Raw genomic sequence first — 26,016 nt, 5'->3', positions numbered from 1 at the left:
ATACAGAGAAACAGCACCCTGAAGACCCACAGCCAGGCTGAACATGATCCCTACCTGCGTTTGCAAGTCGATTCGGATGCAGATTGTCGAGTCCTCATTAAGACAACTGTGGTTTCACCGTCTCCTGTGACCTCAGCTTCTCAGACTTAAAACACTTTTCCGGGGTTACAATGTGATCCTAGAAAACACAGTGGACTGCACAGCCCTACCTCCAGTGAGGGATTAGGCTGCTGCAGACCTCTGAAGAACCAAGCTCCAGCAAAGCAACACCATCCATCTGCTGTGCTCTTAGGTAACACTGTACACTGGGCAGACAGTCTGGCATTATGGAGTGGCTGCTCTTCCTCACTTCTGAGAACATGCCACTATCTTAACCTTCAAGTTCCAGCATAAGAAACATCTGAGCTCTCAGTCACATTCCTAACAAAAACATTCCCATCAATTCCATTCGCCTCTAAACTCCTTGGGCCCTGCTCCAGTGAGATTCTCCATCACTTGCCCAATGCTGTATTGTGCAAGCCATCCCTCTGCATTATTGCCTGTGTATTTCACATTGCTCCACGCACTAAAGGAACATGCTGTGCCAGGTCCTAAATACAAGTACTACCTTCCATTTAAATGCTCATATTTACACTCTTCCTTTCAGAACTAGCTTGGATACACTGATCTCTCCTTATTATGGGCCTGTTGCCGAAAGCATCACTTGGCTGTTGGTATCACCTGTGTTTTTCTGTATGCACAAAGTGATGCAACTCCATACACTGTAAATAATATATATTATAATAATTTATATATGCCCTTCAAGCAATTATTCCTGGGGAAAGGGGAGGACACATCTAATTTTTAAGATACCCAAGGTAAGAGCTGTACACTGGGAAGAAGGATTGACCTTTAGGCATTGTCTTAAGTAGAAGAGGATTTAGCTAAGATTTAAAAGGCTCTACATCTTGTTATAAAAGATTTTCTTATTTCAGTCTTATGCAGGTCAATTTACAACAAGCACCAAATTAACAAATATTATTAAATCCTCTATGCCAAACAAAAGTGTCCCTGTGCCTTAAGTGTTCTGTTCAGTCCGCTTCGTTGTGGCTCATGTGCACGAGTCAGCAGTTCATGGCACAAGGGTCACTTTTGGACTTCCCTGCAGAGTTAATAACCCTCATCAAACAGCGTCCAAACTCCTCCAGGATCATGCGCTCTGCTGCAGCTTTTGACTTGCCCATCTTCTCCGCTTGCTCTGCCTGCGCGAGAAGGCATTCACAGGTCGCATCAGCTACCTCCTTGGTTACAAACGTAAAGGGCAGCCTGAAACAAAAAAAGATCTGCTCACTCTCAGCAAAAAAAACCACACAATGCATCTAATGCCAATGCTGGGCAACTTTTAGTACAAGGACTGATGAGATTTCATCCGTCCCGTTGCTTCCAAGAGCCCTTAGACAACAAACGATTCTATGATTCTATGAAATAGGGAGCGAATAAGCCACAGTTAGAGTCAAATGAACTGGTGGGCCACTGTGCTTCAGTGCCTGCCTCCACTGAGGTACATTTTGAAATGCCCAGGTACATAGAACAATTCTCCTGCTTTTACTATAAGGGCAGCTCAAGGATTACATCCCTTCAGGAAACAGGACACTTGTACTTCATGCTTTCTGTGAGCACATGGGCAACCATAAGAAGACAACTCTTAGGTGCTTGAACACAGCTAAGCTTGGCATACCCAAAGTTCCACAGAAAGCATGGTTCTCCATTCACCCGAGTGCTCCTGCTTCTACAGCTTACCCAGATAACATTCAAAGGTGACAGGGACATACCTGTCACATACATCAAAAAAAAAAACCACATGAGAAGCAAATGAAACAGGGTGCTGCATTAACTTACTTCCCACCACCACTGCTGAGTGCTGGTGTTGGTCTTGTCAGCAGATCTGAGATCTGGGAAGATAACTTGGTCTTTGCAGCGGTCTGCTGCTGGACCCTAACTTCTGCAGCGTCTGCTAAATGCATCAGTGTCTTTCGCTCTGGGCTTTCTTCAAAGTTTTTACAGCCAATACATTTGCATATGGAAGAACACATGATTTTTGCCTGAAAGAAACAAACAAAACATGAGAAACCTGTTCCCACTTCGACTCCCTTTATGACAAGCCACAATTAAAAGATCTTGTTTTAATCTCTTATGAATTTGCCACTAGGAAAAAACCCCAAGCAGCAGTTTTCCCTCCAAATTCTCACCTCACCTTCCCAGAATGTATACTTGAATCAAATGCAAATCAATGGTTTCCCACTCATCCCTTTCTTCACCAACCTACTGTTTCCAGCAGAATTTAGGTGGTTGAGCTACAAGAGAGGTCAGTCTGCTGCTGTCTCTACATCCACAGACTGATCAGTTAGCTGATGTAACAACTTTTGCTTTGTCTTCCACAGACATGTTCTATCCCAGAGCGTCTGTGGGATGTTGCTTCAACTCCTCCTAGGGATTTGGTGCAGTAGATTTCTTTAGGAAATATTGCTCTTCAGTAAAGGACAAATCCAAGCCTGAGTTCAAAGTTGCTACAGGGTTTAAAATTAAACTTATAAAACAGAAGTGATCATTTTTGCCATATACATGTCTTTCTACATGCAAACTGCTGGAAGAAGAGATAACAGAGCAACAGAAAAGAAGAGAAAACATGATAGGAATACAAAGAAGAGACAAGGCAAATCAGAGAAGTTGGAGCACTAAAGGGAAAAAAGCCAGTATCTTTAAGATGAGATAATGGTTCATACCTCATAACATTCGCAGTAGTTTTTGAGACATCCCGAGCGTTTACAGTTGCACCCTTTGCTGTGTCTCCGATCCGATTCTCCTTCCTTTCCTTTCCCTATTTTGGGCTTGAAGGCTTCAGGGTTTCTGTCAAGGCAGGCCTGTCAATGCAGACCCAAAGGGTCAGTCAGTGCATGCAGGGAGCAGAATTTAGAGGTGCAACACAAGAACTTAAGCCTTGCACATGTGGGAGGAGATCAGGGCATTATATACCCACTCTGCCCCGTGCCACGGCTTCAGAAGACACAAGCTAATTTATCCCAGGGGCAGGGGAAGAGGCCCCTCACCTTTATTGCTTTTTGCCTATCGTTTTCATGGTCCAGGTTGTTGTAACAATTCGTACAGTTGCAGTTATTGCAGAATTCACCATTTGCAAAGCAATCACAATACCTGAAACAGAAGATGCAGAAGGCATTTGTAAACGTGACCATTACATTGGCATTAACACTGATGGCTGGAGCAGAAGTTCCTAGTCTGGCAATATGCACGTGCACCAATAAGGGTAAGTGTCACCCTACGTTCAACTCCATGTGTACAAGTGGTATCAGCCTCATTGTAAGGCCTAAATCCTCTAGCACAGGTCTAAGTTGCTGTCTGAAGAAACAGCTCAAGAGTGTCCATCTGAGCTGATGTTCACATAGCACAGGTCCCCACAGCAGCAAGAGAAGCTAATGAGACTTTTTTTTTCTAAGGTGAGTCCTTGGGGGCTGACCCACATATTGAGAGCCATCCTGCCACGGTCTCCTCACAGCCAGTTCACATCATGCTTCAGGAGCTCTCCTACAGCCGAAACTGAGTGATTGGAGTGCCAAACACCAGGCAAACTGACTAACACAGTGATAAGCCTTTTTTTTGTTAGGTTTGCCCATAAGCTGTTTGCAGCTGTGAGCTGAGACACAGAGTTCACCAAGGAGGGATTGTAGAACACAAAAGGAGTAACAAGTGGTACACCTCATAGGCTTTGAAGCACAGGTAGCTAGGGAAATAATCTGAATGAGGATAAAGCTGTAGTTAGAGACTTTTTTACAGGACAACTGTGAATAAAAAGCAGCAAAACATTTTTTCAGGAAAAGCCCATCACATTGCCATGCCTCTTGTGTACGTACCTCTGCTACTTCCCACCAAAACCAAGATCTCGCCATCCTACAGATCAGATACATGGAAGCACCACATTCAGCCCCAGCTCAAACACTACTTTGGGCCATGACAAACTCTGGCACATTTCAATGCTTCCACTACCACCTCCAGCTATAGCTGATGGAAACTGCTGATCCTCTTTCAGTTGGTTTTCAAATCCTGCTGGCATCGTATGTTCATTTTTAGGAGCCTAAACCCCTTGCAAAACTGGCTTCCTGTGGCTTGCCCAGGGTAACATGACAAGAACTAGATGAGGGTTGCCCTGGAGATCACTACAACCCTTCATCTGGTTGAACTGCATTTTGGTGATTTTTAGCACCCTGAATGGTCCCCAGGGACAAACTACATCAAAAGCTTTTACAACCTATAATAGCTCTCTTTCCTGTCCTGTTTAAAATTCAGTAGTGGAATGGTCCTGGTTTCCAAAACAAACAGCACCAGCATCAACCCAGAGCATCAGTAAGCAAATAACTTCTCTAAGTTATCTTCTTTGTAGAACAGGCTACGTGCCTACCCTCAGCATTCATTTGGGAAAAAGCAACTCCCCTTCCAATGGGAAAAAGTTTTACTAGTGAGATAACACCTTTGCTAGAGTGAATTAGCCATTTGCTCTGCACTAATGTTGAGCCCCTTAGAGACATAGTTACAGTAATTTACAAGAAAACTTTGTTTCCAAGCAGCATTCTGAAGGTGCAAAGCATCACCAGTGATGCCATTATTCTCCCAGAATATCTAGAACATTTGGGCACCAAAGACTAAAATAAGTGGAAAACCCTAAGCATATAACACACATTTGGCACTATGAAGTCAGTCACATATGTTGTAAAACATCTGAAAAAACAGCCACACATCTTCCCATTTACTATGTTTTCTGTGCAACAGACAATTTTGAGGCTAGGGAGCACAGGGCACACCTCTCCACATAGAGGTGGGGTGCCTTATTTTAAAAGAAACCTAAGCTGAGAAGTTTTAACACACTTCTTCACTTGGGTCCAGATACTGTTGCATCACTTTCCCTTTGAGTAGCACACCACTGATTTCCTCTTCATTGTCTAGGATTCAGGGAACCACAGTATTTCAGTGTCTCCCCCTGCAACTGTCCCCCCAAAAAATCAGTAAACTGACTTTGCCTCAAGTTCAAGCAACCTAGCATCTCCTCAGCTGATAATGCTTTTATGTCAAATTCTTAGAAAGACACTGAATGGAATAGCAAAATATCTCATGAGGATGAGCAAGACTGAGACCTATCTATGAAAAAATCACTTGTCTATTCAGTCATTTAAGAAAAGATACACAGCCTAATTTTTCTGAAGTACTTGATACAGCATGGTATTACTGAAGCGCTTCACCAAAGTATAGCAGATACCCACTGATGACACCAAGGGATGTCATTTCACTCACAGCAGCCACAAAGGAACTACAGCTGCTGAGTGGAACTGGCTCCACCAAGCAACAAGGCTGCAAATTTAGAAATTTATAAAATGTTAGGGTCCATATATCTCATGGTAGTTGCAAAATTACACAGGCACTGCATCATCTCCACCAATACCAACAGCAACCTTAAATTAGCATCTAGACGTAACATTTCTGACATACTTAAAAACATTATCTTCTGGATACTTGTCATAAGTTTGTGATGTCAAAAATAAGGCTATAAAAACCAAAACCAAGCTATACTTACAATTTCAAACATAGAGACTTAGTACAATTGCAAGGCTTCCTGGGGCGGTTTGCAGATTCAGAAGGAATTATGCTGTGGGTGAAAAAAAAAAGTGTATTTATATACAGGCACACTGTTTTATCAGTTTCTTTCTATTTTAAATTCAAGTAAATGGCTCATAATAAAAAAATGGAAAAAACCTTCATATTCCCCTTGCATTATGTTTTTGGCTGACTGCTTTTAAGTAACTATTATCTATAGTGCCTTTCCAACCACGAACGAGCTGGGTTATTTGCTGCAAATCTGGCTGCATGGCTAAAGTAGAAACAAGGCTTAAAGCTAGAGGAAGCATCATAACTGAAAACTGGAAGCAGGGAAAGCCTCCCCAGAACCACTCTACACGCAGGGGGACTAGATCCAACACCAAGGTTCACACGACATCATTGTGCCTTTCTTTTTGGTCTAGTTGGAATTAAAAAAAAAAAGCCAACCCCAAAACCTCCAGAATAACGGGAAAGCAAGCCAAAACATGGTATTCAGTTTATAGATAAATTTTATATCAGACACAGTCTGTAACTGCTCTTAAAACTCAGATTTTGTGTCACTAATCACTTCTGATGAGATTCGTTCCATCCCTATCCAGCAATTTCTGCACGTAATAACAGGGAGATTAAATCAAACCCATTTGTTTGAATAGCTGCATCTGGATTTGGGATTAGTTTGCATCAGTTGAGATTGCAGCAACAAAAAGCACCTTGGTGTTTACAATTTCCAGCATACAATAACACAAAAGGACTATGCAGAACAGCTAAGGATTGGCAAAGGGAAAATAATACATGTTTGCTGTTATTTTCATCCTTAAAGGATGCAAAGACTGGAAAAAATCCAAAGCCTCCTGTCAGGATCCATTTTGAGCTTTAGTTCCCATTTTGTTGTTCGGCTGGATTTCTGCATGTGCTAAGCATCTAGCTCTTATATCATCCAGCACCTCTGTCCAGCAATGTTGAGAAATAGTTGAGGCCTGTAGCTCCCAGGTGCTGATGCAAAATGAAGAATGAGCAACAGGGAATTTTCAGGTCAACTCCTGAAAACTACACGAGTTTGAAAAACAGAAAGCAAAACAAAGCTCTGATCAAGACACTGGCTCAACTGTCAGATGGATCCACGTCGTTTAGTCAGAGGTAATAACCACACCACAATGTACTTGATTTTCTTGGAAATCCTCCAAACCAGACTCCAACACCTGAGCTCCTTACAACAGGATTGAAAGAAGACACTCATTCAGCAGCCTGTACTGCAGGGATTTTTTTTGTGTGCTTTTTTTTGTTTGTTTTGCTTTGGGTTTTATTGTGTGTGTTTTTTTTTCTTTTCTGAAAACACTCACCCGTTGAATGGTAGTCGTGCTTGGGACTGGATACTAGATGTCCCTGTAAAGCCAGTGTTGCTTGCTATAGACACATATGATGATTGTTGTAGCTAACAAAACAAAAAGGTTAATGTGTAACATAAAATAAATTAAAGCATACACAAGAAGAAGTGTAGCTAGTCTTTTAATTAGCTATCTAGCTATTGTTATAAAAATAACATGCTTGTAAGCAGAGTTTTAGACACCTATAGAACTTGGACCAGGCAGCAACCTCCTGCCTCCATACTTAGCATAAACACGTTATTTTAGATGATATTTTTGTTCTCTGTTACAGTGTCTACAGCCATACAGATAACAGAGACTACACACAAAAATGTTCAGACCACAAACAGTTTCAGCTCCTACAAACATGCTTGTTTTCCCCTTTCTTTTCCTATGTAACCCTGTCCCTGAAAAAACAGGACTGCAAAAACTTTGAGGAGAGGTCCAGTAAATGGTATTATTTAGTTTAAGGTAAGATTTGTGGAAGTGGACTGGAAGGACACAGTAAGAGTGTTCGGGGTCAAACTTCAGCTGTGACAAAACCAGAAAGGAACCACAAATGAGGTTGGTACCAGTCATGTCATGAGTTGACAAGAGTTCTTTTTGGTACAGACTGGCTGGTCAGCCATCAGCAGAAGGTTTCATTTGTTGTTGTTTCATTTGTTCTCCTTTTCATTCTGAATGTTGGTCAGATCTCAGCAAAGAACAAAAAACTAATCTCTAGACCTGGGCTGGTACGACCAATACTCCCTGCTCCTGACCCCTGGTAATGTAGTTAGAATAACTAACAACATTTTATAACAAAACCTGCCATTCTCTGTGACTGAGCAGGTCACATTCATTCTGTTTTCCCTCATTATCAGGCTTTGAAGGTGCTGTGAATCAAGGAGACAACACAGATTTCTTCTTCCCCTCACTACTGGCCTCAAGATTCCTGGGCATCAGACCAATTAGTCCCTTCCTTACTGGCAGTGAAGCTCTCAGGGACCTGGACAACCAGGTGGTGGTGATGACCCTGTCACAGAACAGGGAAGTGTAACAGCACACAGAACACTGTCTAAAATCCCGCAGTTACAAGTTCTAAGTGAGGAACGTGGACTGGAACTGCTGCTGGGCAGTGAGACCTGTGACACCCTGGTGGCCATGGATGCCTCCACTGACATCTGCTGCCTCTGAGGACTGAGTCGTATTATTTTATATAATTTTCTGAGTCTAGATTACGATTGTTATACTAATAAAGCAAATAATCTATTAAGATCTGACTCTACCTGGAAAGCATTTAGGTGATTATAGAAATTGTAAGTTAAGATCTAGGTGATTAGAAATTACAAGTTAAATTGTATTGTAAATTCTGCATTACGCTACTTATAAAATTGTACTACACTGATTCTGCTTATAGAAAACCTGTACTATTCTGATTATAAATTCTATCCTATGCTAATTAAAAAATCCCGTTAAGAAAATAGAGCTTTAATTGTAACTACAATTTAGTATCATCATCATTCTGCTGAGGATCCCTAAAAGAAACTGTCTGTCCCCTTAGTGTCAGGTGACAGCTGGGGAGCAAGAACCTTTAAGAGCAAGGCTGTATGTACCATAACATCACTATTTCCTTATTCAGCTCTGGGTTAACACCATACCTGTGTGACATACTGGGCTGGAAGGACTGCATATCCAACGTTTCCTGTGCCAGGTGCTGGCGCCAGTACAGTGCCCGGTGGGAGGTTGGTGAGGTTGGGCTGTATCTGTGGCAGTGGAGTGGCTGGCATAATAAGTCTTTGTTGGGGCTGACTGGTAGTAACTATCTGGGAAGTTGGGTTGATTGGTTTGGGCACCACCTGGAGATAAAAAGAAATCTTTATGAAATAATTGTTTTGTTGATTCAGAATAGGCTTTTATTAATAGAACAGTTTGTTACAGTGCTGCAATCGGACTTCTTTTCCATCCAGCTGAAATAAGTCAGGAATACAAAGCTGGGGATGAACTTCTTACAGGGGCAAGATGCGATAGAACAAGGAGTAATGGCTTTAAACTGGATGAGAGTAGATTTAGATGAGATATGAGGAATAAATTCTTTCCTGTGAGGGTGGTGAGACACTGGCCCAGGTTGCCCAGAGAAGCTGTGGCTGCTCCTCCCTGGAAGTGTTCAAGGCCAGGTTGGATGAGGCTTTGGGCAACCTGGTCTAGTGGAAGGTGTCCCTGCTGATGGCAGGTGGGTTGGAACTGGATGATCTCTAAGGTGCCTTCCAGCCCAAAGCATTCTATGATATGATTCTATGAATATGCCTTTTACATTTAGCTCACCTGTTTCACAGTCTGTGCTGGCACTATGGGAACAGACATCCGCACTGGGGTCGCATTCACCACCACTGGCTTTGCTAATATCAAGAAACAACATCACATTGACACACATTAGTCACTCCAAGTCCACAGTTTAGTCCTCCAGACCCTCACATATGCATAACGCAAAGACACTTAATCTTGTAACTATGTGCTGAGATTAATTGACCAAACTCATGGCACATAACACTGATGTCTAATGAACACCTTTGTAAACGGATATTTGGCACAAGAGCACGTGCACACATTTCACAGCAACGGCTTAAAAACCAGCTTGGGTGTGGAGCTCCTCTGGACACTGGATTTCCCTTGGCAAGAGGAGAACAGAAAAGCTGCAGCTTGGTTTGAAATCTTTTATTTTATCACAGCTCCAGAAAGCATAGTGAGAAACCAGCAAAAACATCTGGCACTTCTAATGCATTTTACATGGAAGGATCTTCACGCTGCAGGAGTTCTGGCAGTATGTTTGTGGGCTGTCTTTGCTTCATGCTTTTCACACAGAGGATTTGGGACTTGCCACAAGTCACCCACAAAGCTAGTAAACTATGGAAAATCAACCTAAAATGCTCCAAGAATTTAGGCCCAACTATGGAGCATTTTGACACAGAGCAGCATTTCCACATACAAACCAAAGGTAATAGTAGAACATAAGATTTATAGGAGTCTACCACAAAGCCAGGTACCTCTGTCAGTCCTGATGGATCTCTATTATGTACTCATTTTAATCCTTACAAAACAAACAAGAAAACAAAACAAAACAAGAAAAAACTTACTTCTGACAATACTTTAGCACCAGCACTTACCCTGTTGAAGAGGCTGTGTATTCGTACTGGGATTTTGACTGGCCGACTGGGTTGAACTATTGGCTGTTGTGGCAGTAACGAGTCTGACATAATGAAACTTGCTTCCAGGTACCTGAATCTGCTGAACATTGGGTGCTGTTGCCAAGGGAATAATTGTCTTAAACTGAGATGTACCCACTCCTCCTACAGTAATGGTCTGCACTGCTGATTTCACAGCCTGTTAAGCCAACACAGACAGCACAAAGTTACTTGTGCAAAGACAGAAAGAACAACAGAATATTTATTCTGCAGTTTCTTAGTGAGCAACTCTCTAATCCATTCATATCCTTGAGAAGCAAGTCAGTTATCCCCATTTTTGTTTTCAAAAGTAAAACCGATGCAAAGAGATTAAAAGCCTCTCAACAGCTCAGAGCAAACTCAGTTCCATTTTCAATGCTCTACACCAAACACCAGAGTAAACGAATATTTACATGAGTAGGGTGACTCAGTCCACTTCCCCAGATGCAATGTCTGCCCAAAACACTTCAGGTGACTCCAGAGAACATTGCTGAGTTTGTACTCAAAAAAATCAAGCAATGAATAAACCTAGGAATATTCCTACTAATACCACACAAACACATGGTAAGAACTTGCAGAACTGTTCATGCTGGACTGTGGCATGATTTATCTCTGTGTGTACAGATACGTCCTGTTAAGATAGTTAATACACAGAAACCACTGTGCAGCCCTTGAGAAGGAAATGGAACAGAGTCCATAAACTGATAGCTGAAGACATGAGAAAAAGGGCACAAGCTGTGAAATGAAAGAAGCAAGAACAAGAGTAGCAAAACAAATTTATTAAGAAAAAAAACAAAAAGGGGAAAGAAAGGTAGATTGGCAGATCTGTGCTACCTTACAGCCAGAGTAACAGCACATCTGGAATTTGCAAGACTTCATCTTTCTGATTCCTCTCAAACTACAAACTGATAAAAAGCAACTGTTTATTTTATTTATACACATTCATAAGTCTACTGGTTTGATAACAGCCTCTTTTTCCAGCCTTGCTGACAACCTCAAACCTTGGTTTATTCCTCCTTTTATTCCTTCCATCTAACTTATTTTGGAGCTCAGCTTTTTATTCTCAGTATCTTTTAATAACAATATTAAACATATCATTGTCCTTGGCATTAAGTTTTAGTATTAAATTTGGTTCATAGTATGATGTGACTTCTTATTAGAGCATTTTCCCAGCTCCCCAGCTTTCAGCAACTACATGAATGAAATCTCAATTTGCACATATTTCACTGGAAATATAAGCCCAGTCTTTTAAAAAATGTTTTCTGGGGATTTTTTTTTTTTATAAATATACTGAAACTTCAACAACCCAGAGCAATTAAAAATAAGCACTATCTGCAAGCACAGTCACAACCTCAGTGTTATCACAGGGAGACCAGCACGGGCAAAGTTCCCTCTAGCACACAAATTAGTGGCTGCCATCCAAGGACAACTAGGAAAACTGTAAAATTCAAGTGACAGTTCTTGAGCCCAGAGAAGACAGGTGACACCCTGGTTTTGTGTCAGATAGCTTTGGATCAGGACTCAGTATATATACACCACACAATCATCTCTGTTTCATCACTTGAGGTGCTTGCATTAGAGTGAGTGCCTTAACTTTTTAACAACTGTTTTAAAAAGACAATTTTGCCAGTTTTACTCTGAGAAAAAAAAAAATCAAATTATGCTGATGTCCACATCCTCATATCAGCTCTCCAATTATCACCTGTATCAGTAAGACAAGACTGGCAAAATCTGTCCAAGTCTCTGGTCTTGTGCTGTACGTGCAACTGTGTCCACTCCCTGCTATATCCACTCTGGTTATTTACACTCACGTGCATCCCTTCACGTTTACCTAAACAGGAATATGGACATCAACATAGAAAAAGATTTACCTAAGATTACAAAAGAGGAAAAAAAGTAATGACTATAGTTTGTAAGAAAGGTCAGTTTTGTCTTTTCATTCATTAATTCAAATCAATTTATCAATGCTATTATGAAAAACCCTGATACTTTTCTAGCAATAAGACACAGGAAATTAATAATTTCTAGTTCTGCAGGTCTCAGACCACGGTGTCTTGCTTATGCAGACCTCTATCACAAGAATATGAACTCCATCGTTGCAAACCTCAGACACACCTTCAAAGCAGCCTTAGTCAGTGACATAGAAACACTGGTAGAAGAGAGAGAACCATCCAAAGAACTCTTCCTCATGTCATAGGGAGCCTTTCAGATGACTTGGGACATTCAGAATATAGAGACTTACACACCAAGTGAAGCTTTCCAGGTTGGAAAGCTGCTTACTAACAGCATGCCCTTGTACGAGCTTGCAATGGTTTGCACCCCTCGATTTAAGAAGCATGTGCTCCTCAGGACAATGCTTTTGCCAATTCTTAAGCAAACACCATTACAGGAACACCTTGGGACTGACCACTGCCAATCTGGGGTTCAACACTCCAGCTTCCCGCAAGTGAGGAGACAGAGACACACTAGTAGACAAAGGAAAGTCAGTAGTCTGTACCTGGGCAGTTGTGTGGTTGACTATAGCCTTCCCAGGGGAGGAGGGTGCTGACTGCTGCATTGTGAGGATCTGCTGTCCTAACGCTACATTCAGTGGGACGCCCACCGTCTTCTGGGGGGAGTTGGGAGGCTGGGAGGCCACTGACACCACTGTTAGCTGCTTGGCAAAACAAAGAAGCAGTTTAAATCTCTGTGCAGGATACAAGACCCTGTACATATAACATTCCCCTCCTCATGAAAGCACAGTTCTCCACCAATATAAAGAGTTCTTTCTGTGAACAAGGGTGCTGTATTTAATCACAGCTTGCACGGGTCTGACTGTGCAACGATAGCACAGACACCTTAGAAACTTCAGGGCATTGCTGGTTTCGATCACCAATTTTGGTGCAGAAAGCTACAACTGCTTCTGTTTTTTTGTGGGTTTTTTTTAATTTGTTTGTTTGTTTGTTTTAAGGAATCTAGCCCACTGAAGCCTGAGCATTGTCAGGATGGATTTTCTGAATAACAGCTGTATAACCAGTATCATGACTATTTCATCATAAATGAAAATTTTAAAGGAGAGCTATGGGGGGGGGGAAATCTCACCTTACACTACTGCCAAAGTGCAAGAACATCAGTATTTTCAAACTGACTTTCCAAATTCCTATAAAAATCTAGTCTTCTGATGGCATTTCTGCCAAGTGCAGTGTTTGAATTCTCTGTTCTCTATAGCCTCATTCCTTCCAGTGTTGCTTTTCTACTTTTTATTCCAAACTTCCTTCTTTATGTTTTAAGAAAACTCCCAATTTTTGAAACCATTGAAACATACTTAGAATGACTTACCTACAGTAAATTCAAGATGGAACCCTAAGGAGTCTTTTCACCCCCACTCATTGTTAATTTTGATTCTAGATTTTTTATTTTACTTCTTTCCTCATGTTGCTTCACTAATAATTCTCAAACACAAGTCCTTCACTCCATTTGTATAATATTACATAGCTAAAGCATGGCCAAACTAAGAATTCTTTACTCTTACACTAGCGTTTTATACATATTTAGTTTGCATGCACTATAAATCTTGCCCCCCCCCTTCTTTCTTTCTCCAGCAATATTCTTCTTCTCAAGAAAATTTTATCCAGTCTAATACACACATGTCACCATGACACTCATCTGTAACACAGCTTAAGATGAGTGAGTTACCTTTTCTATATTTTGCCCATCCATGCCAGTCTCCAGCTCTGTATTCTGTCAAGGACCATTACAAATCTCATTTACTTCAGATGTGAATAGGGATGACTAAGTTATCTAGGCAGTAGCAGGCAACAGTTAATAAGTGCTGACCTATTAACGTCACTGAGGTCTCCTCTTAAACAGCCTGTTGACGTGTTATGAAGGCATTAAAAAAAAAATCCTGTTTGAGCACTTGGTTAAGAGAAAAGAGCTACTCTCAGAACAGATGCTTAAGGACTGGCATTTTGGGAAACTAATGCAGTAAGGCATTTTTTACTTAAAACCAGAGTAAAGATGCCAATTGCAAAAAATCTAGCTGAGGCCATTACTGCAGAGCATCGTGATGCGCGATGGAGACTCTGGAGTGGCAGGATCATCAATGGCTTGTAGCAAAGACACAGAGAGCTCCATTCAGACCACTGTGCAGGAGGAAGAGAAGGCTGCAGCCAGGATCAAGTCCTTACCTTATTAGGAGATTTGAGTGGTGAAATAGCTATTTTATTCGGTGTCTGTTGTGTTGTTGTACTCAAAGATGATCCAATGACTCCGCTCTCAGAGATAGTTATTGTCTTTGGTGGCGTTCCTGGAGCAGACTGTGAAAGAACTCTACCTATAAACAATGAAGATACCATCAGCTCAATTTATCTCTGTTTACATTACTGTTTACAGTAAAGTTTTATCTTCATATCTTGCAATTGATTCCTACTTTTGAGAGTAGGAAGGATGTTGGCATTCTTTAAGTTAGATTTAGCAACAAAGAAGAAAATAATTGGTATTATTGCAAATAAAAAGACAGTGCACTTGGGCTTAAAAAAGCCAAAATGTACATTGAGTTTTCCATGACATTCAGCTGAAAATTCTTTGAAGCCAGGACAGCATCCCGAGCCCTCCAATACCTCTGTGCTGCACACAAACACCCAGTGAGACGGCAGCTTCCTAGGCACTCCCTGGGCTGCTGCCAATGTACAAAGAAACCGAGCATCTGCTGGGGGGAAGCTCCTTCCCTTTCAAATCTCAGCCAGCAGAAACAAGCTGTGTTACAGTGACCAAGAAAAAAGGTGTTTGGTTTGCCTATGCTCACCTGTAAGTTTGGGTTTTTTTTTCTTCTCTGTGTTGGTCGTTGTTTTTTTCACTGCCTAACAGAATACATGACACTCCTGTGAAAATATTGGTGGTGGTGTAACTCTACTGTCTGCCTTTACAGTGGCAAAAAAGGTTAAACATCAAAACCAGCAGCTCCAAATCATGACATCAGTCTTAGGAATATTGCAAAACTCCCAGAGTGGAAAACAGATTATTTGTCTTTTTTTTTTTTAAGTTTCTTCCCAAAGCGTGCTTGACCACTGAGCTTTCCTCTGCTGCACTTTTGCTCCGAAACATTTCTGTCACAGCTTCTCTATCACCCATTCTCTTGTTCTACATTTGTCAAAATAAGAAGCAAATGCACACCAGCATAAATTTTACATCCAATACCAACCAGCGGCATGACAATTAAATCAACTGTAATTAACGAGAAAAAGCATAATCCTCTTGGAAAGCTGCCCTTCTCCGGGGTCTACGTGCTCCAAAAGAACCTCCACTTTTGTGCAGCCTCAGTAACAGCGCAGATAGTTGTCACCAGCTGCTAAAGCCACATGTAACCTAAAAAAATATCAGTCTGTGGCAATTTTACCATCTACAGAATTAAATGCTTTGAGTTTGTTTTTAACTGGTGACAGCTTTCCCTTTCTTGTTAAATCCCCTCTATGCCCCTTGGCATCAGCTTCCTAAACAGAATCTGGCTGCTTATACTGACAAGTCTTTCAAATTTATAACTTCCACTTCAGCTTGCAGAAATTCTCAGGCAATTAAAAATATTTATCAGATTCATAAAAACAGGCATACAAAAATCAAAACACCACACACATATGTTACACCTTCCCCAAAATGATGCCAGGCTCTCAAAGCTGGCAAGCTGTGCTGGTTTAGGATGGCGAGAGGAAAGGCAGATGTTTAAAAAGATTTCCCTCTCAATTAGAGAAGCATCTTCACCTCTGAGTGATGATTCCTTCACAGGCCCAGGGACAGGTACTCTTCATTTCCCAACATATTGATTGAAAAGGTGGAAGTTTGTTTCTTTTGTAACATATCTGCTTGTCAAGATTATGTTGGTATATTTTGATTTGGACATTTGCCTTCATTCTGGAAGCAGCAAATTTAAAACCATACTCTTGTTACCATTATTTTTGTTGTGGTTCCCTACTGTTTACTGATTTTCATGTATTGCCAGAGGAAAATGGAATGCAGCTCCAAGTGTCTCATTTCAGGGTTTTTGATGTTTATTTGGGTTTTTTGGGGGGTTGGGGTCTTTTGTTTGTTTCAAACACACAAACAGCTTAATTCAAATATTTATAAACATAGAGAAGCAATCTCCTTATTCACAGGCCTGTACATTTGGTAGGGAATTGTTTGAGAAAGTGGAAAAACTGGGGAGTTTCATGTGAAAGATGAGTCAGGCTTCAGGGAACAGGTAGCCTGACCACTCAAGGCAAAGATTACGTTTCAGTTATGAGCTGTTCACTTGTTATCTATCAAAGTTTTGAATACAGGAGATGGTTGCATTCTTTTTAAAACCAGTTGAAGTCCCAGTTCTGTAAAGGCTTAAGAAATTAATTTAAATATGTGGAAAAGATTTTAGGCCTACTTGGGTTGGTCAATCTGGAAGCAGTTAAAGACATCCTCAAAGCTCTGAAGATGACTCTGGCTTCCTACATTTGTCCTTTTGAGATAGTTTACATGTCTCAGATCTTATCTGCATACGTGCAGTGATGCCTTTAGCAAGGGACACATCAGCCCCACTGCCATAATAACCAAATTATTACACTGTGGGTTTTTTTCTTTTCTTTTTTTTTTTTTAAATGACACAAACACAGATTTGTTTTCCAAAGAAACAAACCATTTCTTATTTGCCTTAATTATTTTCTTAGACTTTTATGATACTTATTTTTGAAGTAGGTGAGCAACAGAAACAACACAGCTTTATTCACTTTTCCCCCCCCTCACTCAAACATTTTTTCCTGTTATTTGCATGTATTACATTTAAGTCCAACTATAAGCAGATTAAAGTAATACAAAAGCATGTGTCTCCTTTTCCCCCCTGTGTATTTATATAATGTATCTACAAATACTTTCTTGTTTATTGAGTAGCCTTTTCTCTGGCTGTGAGGTTATTTTTCCTTCTTCCCCAAAAATCCAGAAAGCAAAAGCACCTTACAGTAAAAGCGAAACAATCAAATTCTGCAATCACAATGATATTTCTAAATGAGCAAAGTGTAAAAGCACCAACAACTGAATTTATCTTCTACTCCCAAAATTTTCTGCTGATCTGTTCTTTTCCAAAATCATCAAAACAAAACTTTTTAAAATCACCATCTCTTTGAAGAGCCTCTAAAAAAGGGTAAAGCAGAACAAGTCGAAGTAGTACAACCTGCAATGACTGGTGACACTTGAGTGGTCTGCCCTGTAACAGCTTTGCTATTGATTGGTTTTGCAAAGATCAGCTTGGTGATCACTGGGCCAGAAGTTGGGGTTCGGGTCTTCTTTGCAATCTGAAAGATGGAGGGAAAAAAAGATCTAAAGCAACTTAAGCATTTTGGATCTAAATTACTGCATCGTTAAGTACATTAGAAAATGAAAAGGGCAATACTCACACACATAATTAGAAAAATAATTGCTTATCTCATATTTCACCTCGAGTTGTCACTATGGAGAGAACTAGGATATCATCCATGCCAATTTAGAAAACCAGCCACCAAAGCAGGAGAGCCAAATCCCTTACAGCTTTTTCATAAGATCTCTTTCTGTGCAAATATACCTCTTCTTCAGTCTGGTGAAATTATTTATTGCATGCTGTTCTTCTATATAAAAATGTTAAAATTAAATGCACAACTCTCAATATTTGAAGCTTTAAAAAAAAGTTACTTCTTTTTCAGCCAACCAGGAGAATATTTGTTACTCAAGTGATTTTAAATATGACAACTACTGCTCTGAAACATCTCTTGACCTATTCTGACATAGCACCACACTTTTATCCTGCAAATGGGGAAACAGCCTTCTGAAACAGTTCTCAAAAAGTATGTACATCATCAGCCCCTGGAAGTTTTGGGTACTCACTAGCCAAGAACAAATCAGTTGGCTACATCCAGATACAAAAGGGTCTTTTTTGCCTTCTGTGATCCAGTGTCCTGAAACACAGCTGGAGCAGGAAGATGTCCATGCAATTTGATGAGACAGATCACATCAAATGGATATCTTTATAAGCAGGGATTTATAGTCTTAAAAGTCTTAAACAAGACTTTTTCCCCTTTTCCACACTGATAATTAACATATACATTTACCCTAACAGTTTCTATACACTGGCATCCAGCAGGTGAACAGTTCAATTAAGAGGCTGACTTCTCTCCAAGACTCTTTTAACCTGTTGACCACAGAGGCTGCCTGCAGACACGGACTATCGCTTGGATCTTCCCTGGAAGGCATTACTGAAGCCCTTACACTTACCCACCCCACAGGTCAGGCCCATACTGCCTCCTCCACACCACACGTGCCCAGCCACATCCCACAGGCACCAGCCACCAACTCCAGTGACATCAGAGAGGCACGACACTGGCATCCACGTGGGGAGCCACCTCTCAAAGGCGCAGAACCACCTTTGTTCCTCACGTCACTAACTGCAGAAATCTCTCGCTGACCCTCACCTTTACTCGTCAACACCTTCACAGACCCACCAACACTTGGCATCTGCTTTTGGTTATCCACCAAATGGTACCGTCACTCTCCTACTCTCTCCAGAGCCCAGCTCCAAAATTGAAAGTGCCCAGTAACTGCTGCCACTGGGAAGGTGCCAGGGCTGAAAGCTGTTGCTGGCTCTCACATTCCCTTGGGAACACTTTCACAGCCCCACCAACACTGAGACTGTGCACTTGCCTAACTGCCTAAAGGTCTGCTCATTCTCTTACACAAGGATGAGCTCTCTTCCGAAATTGGAAACGTCTAGTGCTCGATCCCACTCCAAAGGTGTCAGGACTGAAAGCTGTCGCTGGCCTTTGCTTTCCCTTGGCAGCCATTTCACAGCCCCACCAGCACTGGTGCTCTGCACTTGCCTAGTCCCATGAAGGTCCCTTCAGTTTTTGAGATGAAGAGACACAACTAGTTCTAACAGCCTGAGAAAGCTGTGTTTAAATGAAGCAATCGAGTAGGCTGGATGTTATGGTTTCCTACACAAAACCCTACTTACAAAATTTACTGCCTGAAAACACCTCCTTTACAGTAGAGTAACGTCAAGACATTCAAAATATTCAGCAGCACATAACGAATTCCCCAGTTGCCTCGCAAAGAGCATGTGTGAGACTATTTCAGATCCCAGCAGCACACTCAGGGCAGGGCCAGGAAAGCTAGAGCTCCCCCCAGCTATGGCACCAGAGCCCTCCAGCCTCCCATGGCAAGCAAATGCCATCTCTGTGTGCCTGAGCTGTGCCCAGCCAAGGGAAGCCAGTAATGAGCAACTCTGACACTGGACAGTGCCAGAAAACAGATCTCATTTAAAGGATGCCATGTACTGCTCCACAGTTAGAGAATCACAGAATGGTCAGGGTTGGAAGGGAGCTCTGGAGGTCATCTTGTCCAACCCCCCTGCCAAAGCAGGTTCACCTACAGCAGGTTGCACAGGATCACATCCAGGTGGGTTTGGAATCTCTCCAGAGAAGGAGACTCCACAGCCTCTCTGGGCAGCCTGCCCCAGTGCTCTGGCACCCTCAAAGCAAAGAAGTTTCTCCTCATCTTCAGATGGAACTTCCTGTGTCCCAGTTTGTGCCTGTTGCCCCTTGTCCTGCTGCTGGGCACCACTGAAAAGAGTCTGGCCCCATCCTCTTGACACCCACTAGGTATCTAGTGGGTATCTTGACACCCATTTAGGTATTTATAAACATTGATGAGATCCCCTGTCAGTCTGCTCTTCTCCAGGCTAAACAGACCCAGGTGTCTCAGCCTTTCCTCATCAGAGAGATGGCTCCAGTCCCCCCATCATCTCTGCAGCCCTCCACTGGACTCTCTCCAGTTACAGTACAAGTGCTCCTCAGAGGAAGCCTCCACCTCACATCATTGGCAAGTGAAGGTCACTTGCCCAAATATGCTGCACCCAGGCCATGCTAGCTGCTTTACAGTTGACATACAATAGTCAAAGCTTAAAATGAAACAGAAGAAAAAAAAAAACTTACTCTTTTTGGAGATATGTTAACTGAAACCTTGAAACATAAGTTGTTTGAAGAAGGAAGCTTCATTCACAGCCCAGTTTACAAATTCCCCACATTTCAACTGCTTGATTTGAGATTTGCATTCTGCTGAAATTAATCTTACTCTGACAGAAGGTATTATTGTAACTCAAATGCTACTGCCTTTACTCCCTGAAGTGAGGGCAAAGTCTGGCTCAGAACATGATCAACACCCAGCCGGAACAGCCAGCTCTGGACAACAGCAGTCGTTTCCCAGTAACAGTCAATAAGTGTGCTTTAATTACTGAATATGTGTAAAATACGAGCCACTCATTAACATGAAGATTTCAAAAAAACCCCTTAAAAAAAACCCAAAACAACAGCTGCTTCTCTCCAACTCGACTTGCAACATCCTCCTCAGATAAATTCCCTCTGCTTTTTGGGTTGTTTGGGTTTGTAGCTGGGACAGAGCTGGGTTTCTTTTTAGCAGCTAGAACAGTGCTGGGGTTTGGTTTCAGCTGGGATTTGTTATAAGAATACTGATAACACACCCATGTTTTCAATTGTCACTGGAAGTCAAAGGACTTTGTGTTTTGCTGGTCTGCAGGTGCAAGGTCTAGGTGGGGTGAGGAATATTAAAACTAATAAGCTAGATTAGCATTTGGCTCTGCCAGTGGGATATTCCATATCCTGTCATGTTCAGTATATTAATGAGGGGCTCTCTCCTGTGGCTCACTCTCCCAGGCTCTTGCTTGGGCTCTCACTCTTCCAGGATTGCAGTTTTGGGATTGTTGCTCCTCTGGGACTGTTATCTGAGAACGGGCCAGGCTTGGTCAGCAGGTGGTAAGCAATTGCACTGTGTATTACTTATCTGCATATTTAATTATGACTATTATTATTTTAATATCATTCTTATTTGAAGTTTTATTTTATTTCAATTCTTAAATTGTTCTTACCTCAACCTACAAGTCTCCTTACCCTTACCCCTCCGATTCTCTCCCCTATTTCCCTGGAGGTGAGGTGGGTATGCTAGCAGCTGCTAGCCAAGTGCAACCTCCATGTGAGGTTCATGTCTATGAAGAAGGAGGTCTAACATATGAGTGAATCCCCTCAGGGCTTAGGAAACATGGCAAAACTCAAATGTTGTTGGTTATAGGTAAGGAACAGCCCTTAGCCCCAAGTGCAGGCACTGCACTCCTGCTCTTACTTGCTGCCAAGCGAGCCTTTTTCTGAGGTTTTTTGCCACTGGAGCTGATAACCCCAACCACCTGCAAAAGCCTTCTAGGCATCAGTGGGAAACTCGCTACCCATTTCAGTAGAGACTGGAGAAGCCAGAGGAAATAATCAAGATGACAGAAAGAGCAAGTTCTCGGGAGCCCTCTGCCATTGCCTGTACTAATCACAAGAAGCTTATCCTTCCTCTGCCTATGTAAGCCAAGCATGCTCTCTGCAAGTTACTTTGCATTAGACTGCAAAAATATTTCCTGAGGCAATAAGCTCTTCCAAAAGAAAATTACTATATTTAGAAGCACACACCAACCTTCTTCCCCCTACAGAAGTGAACAGATTTATCTGCAAGCATCTTTATTTAAAGAGTCAATTTGTGTTTTCCTAAGCAATACTCTCTAAACAAGATGAACTAGCAAGTTTCTACAGCTGGACTTTGTTTTCAGCTGTCAAACTGTGCTCCATTCATACAGAAAAAGGCACATGCATACCTCAGATTTACTGCTGGACTGAATACCCGCATAGTCAGCTACCACAAAGGAGCTAACATACTATAAATCCACTCCCTGGATGACCTCATGGGAGCTTGTCCGTGTAGCCACACCCTATGTAATTTGTATTTGGCATAATATGGAAAACCAAGGACTCTAGAAATAGAAGAGGAGAACAGTGGAGTTCCGAGAAGATGAAGAAACTGAGCTAGGAATGGGAGTTTCCCCTGAGGTTAGAAAGTGCACCAGGTCACTCTTCCACAATGAGATGAAGCCACAATGATGGTTTAGCAGTTGTCTTGCCACAACAGCAACCACGCTATGGACACGTAGATTTAACTGCTGAAACGCAGCGCCAGTTACCTCATCAAGACAAGTTCCAGTTAAGACTAGCTTAGTGACAGCAATGACAATGGGTCTGGACATCTGGTTGAGAGTCATCTGCAAGGCCAAACTCCCATGTAATGCAGTTGGACTAAAATAACACACCAGCAGGCACATCATTGTTTTTAAGCCTGTACACAGGCAGGAGCCACAGGCTGAAAGCAAATGCACTTGCCAAGCAGTTTTGTCCACACATCCAGCGCAGTGGTTTCAACTAAATCAGGACAAGCTGCCAAGAGAGAGTAGTAAATCTCTAGATACAGATGAAACCCAAGGTCCTACCACATTTTACAGATCAGAGCCTCATACCTCTAAAACTGTAACCAGAGAGGGAGCCAGATTCCAAGGAACATTCTGCTCAACTCTATCAATTATGCCTTTTCTCAAGTGCTGAGATTTCCAATGTCACAATTAGATTACAGCAAGGCTAACTGAGTTTCTCTACTGACCTGCGAAGCCCCTACAACAGTGAGGATGTAGGGAGAACTGAAGACAGTTCATTGTCATCTAATCTTTTACCAATTCACTTTTCAGCACCAAGTTGAACTGCAGTGCTGCTTTGCATTTGGAACACCTGATTCACAAAGCCACAAGAGATAAGTTACACAAGACCCTTGGGAAGAAAGGAAGCATTCACAGCTTTGTTTTACACTCACTGAGAGGTTAACAGACTTGTTCAGGACGATGGAGTAAAGGCATGACAATTTTCTAAGCCAGGGACTAGAGGCATGGGCTACCTCCCCTGTCACTCATAAGGTAGATGATGAATCTCTTGCCTAGCCTCATGTATCCCTCTGATACTTTAGTAATTTCCTACAGAGAAAAGCACTGTCTGGGAAGTGCTAATATAATCATTTCCCTGCAGTGTGAAGTACTTATAACCAACTGAATATTGCCTTCTTACTCTTCATTTCTACTTCCTCCTCTCCTTACAGGAAAGAGGGAATGGCAGATGTTAACAATTCAATATGTTTTGCAAATGGAAATAAAGGTTTAATAAAAAGAGACCACAACAAAACCAAATTTACTCAACCTCCAATTAACTAGATTAACAAATGGATGCAAGTCCATTTGTAACAGCCTCTACTAAGGAACCTGTAGAATTCCTAATAACAACGAGCAGAGGTCAATCACTAAATCACTGTATTTCAGTCACTGATGGCACAGGTGATCTCATGCAAGCAAAAACACACCACAGCCAAGTCATTCTCCTCAGCTTCCTCTGTCACCTGGCAGTGGGTAACATTCTTCCTATACTGAGTCAAGAGCAGAGGCTTTTTTGAAAGCTATAACAACCACCATATCATTAATGATCAAAGTACAAAAATAAAAACAGTTTAAGAAAATTGATGTTTCAAACAGTCATTATTAAACATGTTTTCCACAGATATGATGTAGCAACAAAACAGCAGAAAGCAGAAATTGGTGCAGGGATCATCTGCAGCTTTAAAACAAACTATCCTGAGAGTTGCTCACACTTGCTTGCCATGAAATACTACTAGTTGGGGAACTTACCATATGGCTAATAACATGCTTAAAAGTTTGTCATTTTTCATGTGCAGCAAATTAGTTTTTATTAGCATACTGAAGAGTTTAATTTTGCATTTCATTTAGACTGTAAATATTTTTCCACCATAACTTGCATCAAGTTCTACTTTTCTTTCACTTTAATGATGGCTTATTTCTGCCTCACTGCCAACCCACAACTCAAAGTCACTCACATTTAGTTGTGCCTTATACCAGGTGAAAATCAGACCCTTTGGGTCGTAACCCAAGCCTTTTCAAGACAGTTTCAGATCGCAGCAGATTCTCTGTGGTTTCAAGTATTTCAAGATCCATACCAGAGATCAGGAACAAGACCTCAAAGTGTCCAACTTCCAATAGCGTCTAGTCTACCAGTATCTATTAACAAACTTAACTAGATTTGAGGTAGACAAGATATACCTTTCTGTTCTTTTTTAAATGCTGGAAGGTTTTTTCAGAGAGTTTAAATAAACAAACTAAACATAATAGGCAGAAGCTACTCTTTCATAAAGGAGTAAAACAGCATACGCTTTGAATAAAGAACAACAGGCATATAGAGTTCAAATTCAGTCTTCCTGAAAGCATGTAGAATTTATTTTTATAAAATGAAAATAATGGAAAATTCTCTTCAATTTACTGAATTTTAATAGGTCACTTTCTCTGAGGCAAATCCCAAGTTTCTAGACAGTAGCTAGAGGTACAGGGCACAAAATGGTAAATGCACAGACAGATGAAAGCATGGGCTAAGAGCAGCGTTGTTTTTTTATACAAGGAATAAATGCAAAGGCTGAAAGCAACTGTGTGTCATTCAGTGAAGGAAATGGACAACAGCTGCAGCAACAAAATTGTTTTTAACATGTTTCAACAGCATAACTCACTTTACCTGTACAGTTTTTAATTGCTGGGTCTGCAAAACAGAAGGTTGGGCCGCAGTGTTTATCAGCTGACTTCCTTGTGTCAAAGCTGAGACACCAACAACAGGTTTCACTTCCGATCGACCTCCAATGACAACTTTGATCTGCTGGCCTTGTACCTTGGAGTCTCCACTTTGGGCTTGGGACGTGGCCTTCTGTGCCTGTGGGAGTTGGCTCTGGGGTAATGCTAAAACAATCGGTTGACCAGACTTGCCCAAAGTTGTTACAATTAGCTTTTGCCCATCGGGTTTAATACTCTGATTGCCTATTTTAATATCGGCGGTCTTGTTCAGAATAATTTGATTGGCAGATATAGTGACAGGGGTCTGAGCACCAAGTTTATGAAGGCCACTTGGAAAGGTAGGCTTTACTACTGCATTCACATCAGTTTTTGGGGTGGTGGTGTTCACTGTTGCGTCGCCTGAGTGATTGCTGGGTGCAGTAACCGATTCTGCGGTGACTGCGGCTGTAGTCGTAGCTGAGGAATCGCTGGTGGAGCTTATGTTCACTATTTCTTCCAGTTCTGTTTCCATAGGAATAGAATCTCCTATCGGTGAAGACACAATAACTGCCTCGATGCTGTCGTCTTCCACCAGAGTGATACCGGTGTCCATTATTTCCTCAGGGAGCAAGCTGTTGACTTCTGCTGAAACCACCTCCATTTTAGCAGTTGTGGCAGTGATGACTGGAACAGGTACTGCAATAATATTTTTAAGAAGTTATTGGCTTCCAGGAAACATAAATTTTTAATGCTTTATGAATAATATTACCAAAGAAGAAAATATAGTAGCAGAATTTTTTTGTGCGTGCACAGGAGAGCTATAATGGAAAAAAAAAAAAGGTTACTAAAACATAACACATTAAGCTGAATTTACTCTCAGTAAGAATTTATATCAAACCTCTTCAATATCATCCATTGAAATCTAATCAAGGTACTGACTCGCTGTGGATTACCAGTCCACTCTTGACAACACAGTACACAAAGAAGTAGTGTTTCCCTCACAAGATATGGGCACCTTGTTCACAGACATTTAAGCTTACTAAAATTTATAAGAGTTAAACGGCTTTAAAAAAATCCAATAAATTATAATGGCTTTTATCATACTTGTCAACATTGATTAGCAGGATACCTTGCTTCAAGAGATTTGTTATCCATACCAGATGTAACAGGGGTTCATTTTTGCCAAATTCTCATTTTGGAAATCTCAGAAGAACAGGCAGCTGTCTAGTGATGGTCCTTAACAACCCCACAAGCTCAATCAACAGCCCACCTACCCCAGGTCCAAGCCAAAGCCCTCTCCTTACAAGATGAGGAGATA

The 26,016-nt window shown here is 41.5% G+C and overlaps 1 protein-coding gene across 5 annotated transcripts; it reads right to left on the bottom strand.

The window, feature by feature from the left end:
* Positions 1 to 945: 945 nt before the first annotated feature.
* Positions 946 to 25,395, bottom strand: LIN54 (lin-54 DREAM MuvB core complex component). 5 transcript variants are annotated; one of them, XM_029085760.1, is made up of 13 exons: positions 24,667 to 25,395; positions 17,376 to 17,496; positions 14,374 to 14,519; positions 12,702 to 12,860; positions 10,148 to 10,364; positions 9,309 to 9,382; positions 8,645 to 8,842; positions 6,981 to 7,072; positions 5,618 to 5,689; positions 3,087 to 3,189; positions 2,763 to 2,900; positions 1,879 to 2,081; positions 946 to 1,305 (listed from the first exon to the last, which is right to left on the bottom strand). In XM_029085760.1, the coding sequence occupies exons 1-13, from the start codon at positions 25,357 to 25,359 to the stop codon at positions 1,104 to 1,106; spliced, it is 2,418 nt and encodes an 805-aa protein (XP_028941593.1). In that variant the 5' UTR covers positions 25,360 to 25,395; the 3' UTR covers positions 946 to 1,103. The 5 variants fall into 5 exon arrangements, with proteins under 5 accessions (XP_028941593.1, XP_028941584.1, XP_010169297.1 ...); XM_029085751.1 differs by having other exon boundaries at positions 12,702 to 12,857; positions 24,667 to 25,389; XM_010170995.1 differs by lacking the exon at positions 12,702 to 12,860 and having other exon boundaries at positions 24,667 to 25,389.
* Positions 25,396 to 26,016: the final 621 nt, after the last annotated feature.

This window comes from Antrostomus carolinensis, unplaced genomic scaffold (genome assembly GCF_000700745.2).
Source record: "Antrostomus carolinensis isolate BGI_N321 unplaced genomic scaffold, ASM70074v2 scaffold31500, whole genome shotgun sequence".
NCBI classification, from domain to species: domain Eukaryota; kingdom Metazoa; phylum Chordata; class Aves; order Caprimulgiformes; family Caprimulgidae; genus Antrostomus; species Antrostomus carolinensis.
The sequence above is the reverse complement of the archived record's forward strand: the minus strand, read 5'-3'. Positions and strand labels throughout refer to the sequence as shown.

Bases quoted from the DNA above. Each gene is read 5' to 3' on its own strand.
- LIN54 (XM_029085760.1), bottom strand. From the start codon at position 25,359: ATGGAGGTGGTTTCAGCAGAAGTCAACAGCTTGCTCCCTGAGGAAATA. The intron at 12,861-14,373 runs GTAAGGACTTGA...TGTTTTGCCAAG, and splicing joins CACTCAAATCTCCTAATAAG to CAGCTAACAGTGGTGTCAGT. The intron at 5,690-6,980 runs GTGAGTGTTTTC...TTTCACCCACAG, and splicing joins GCACGACTACCATTCAACGG to CATAATTCCTTCTGAATCTG.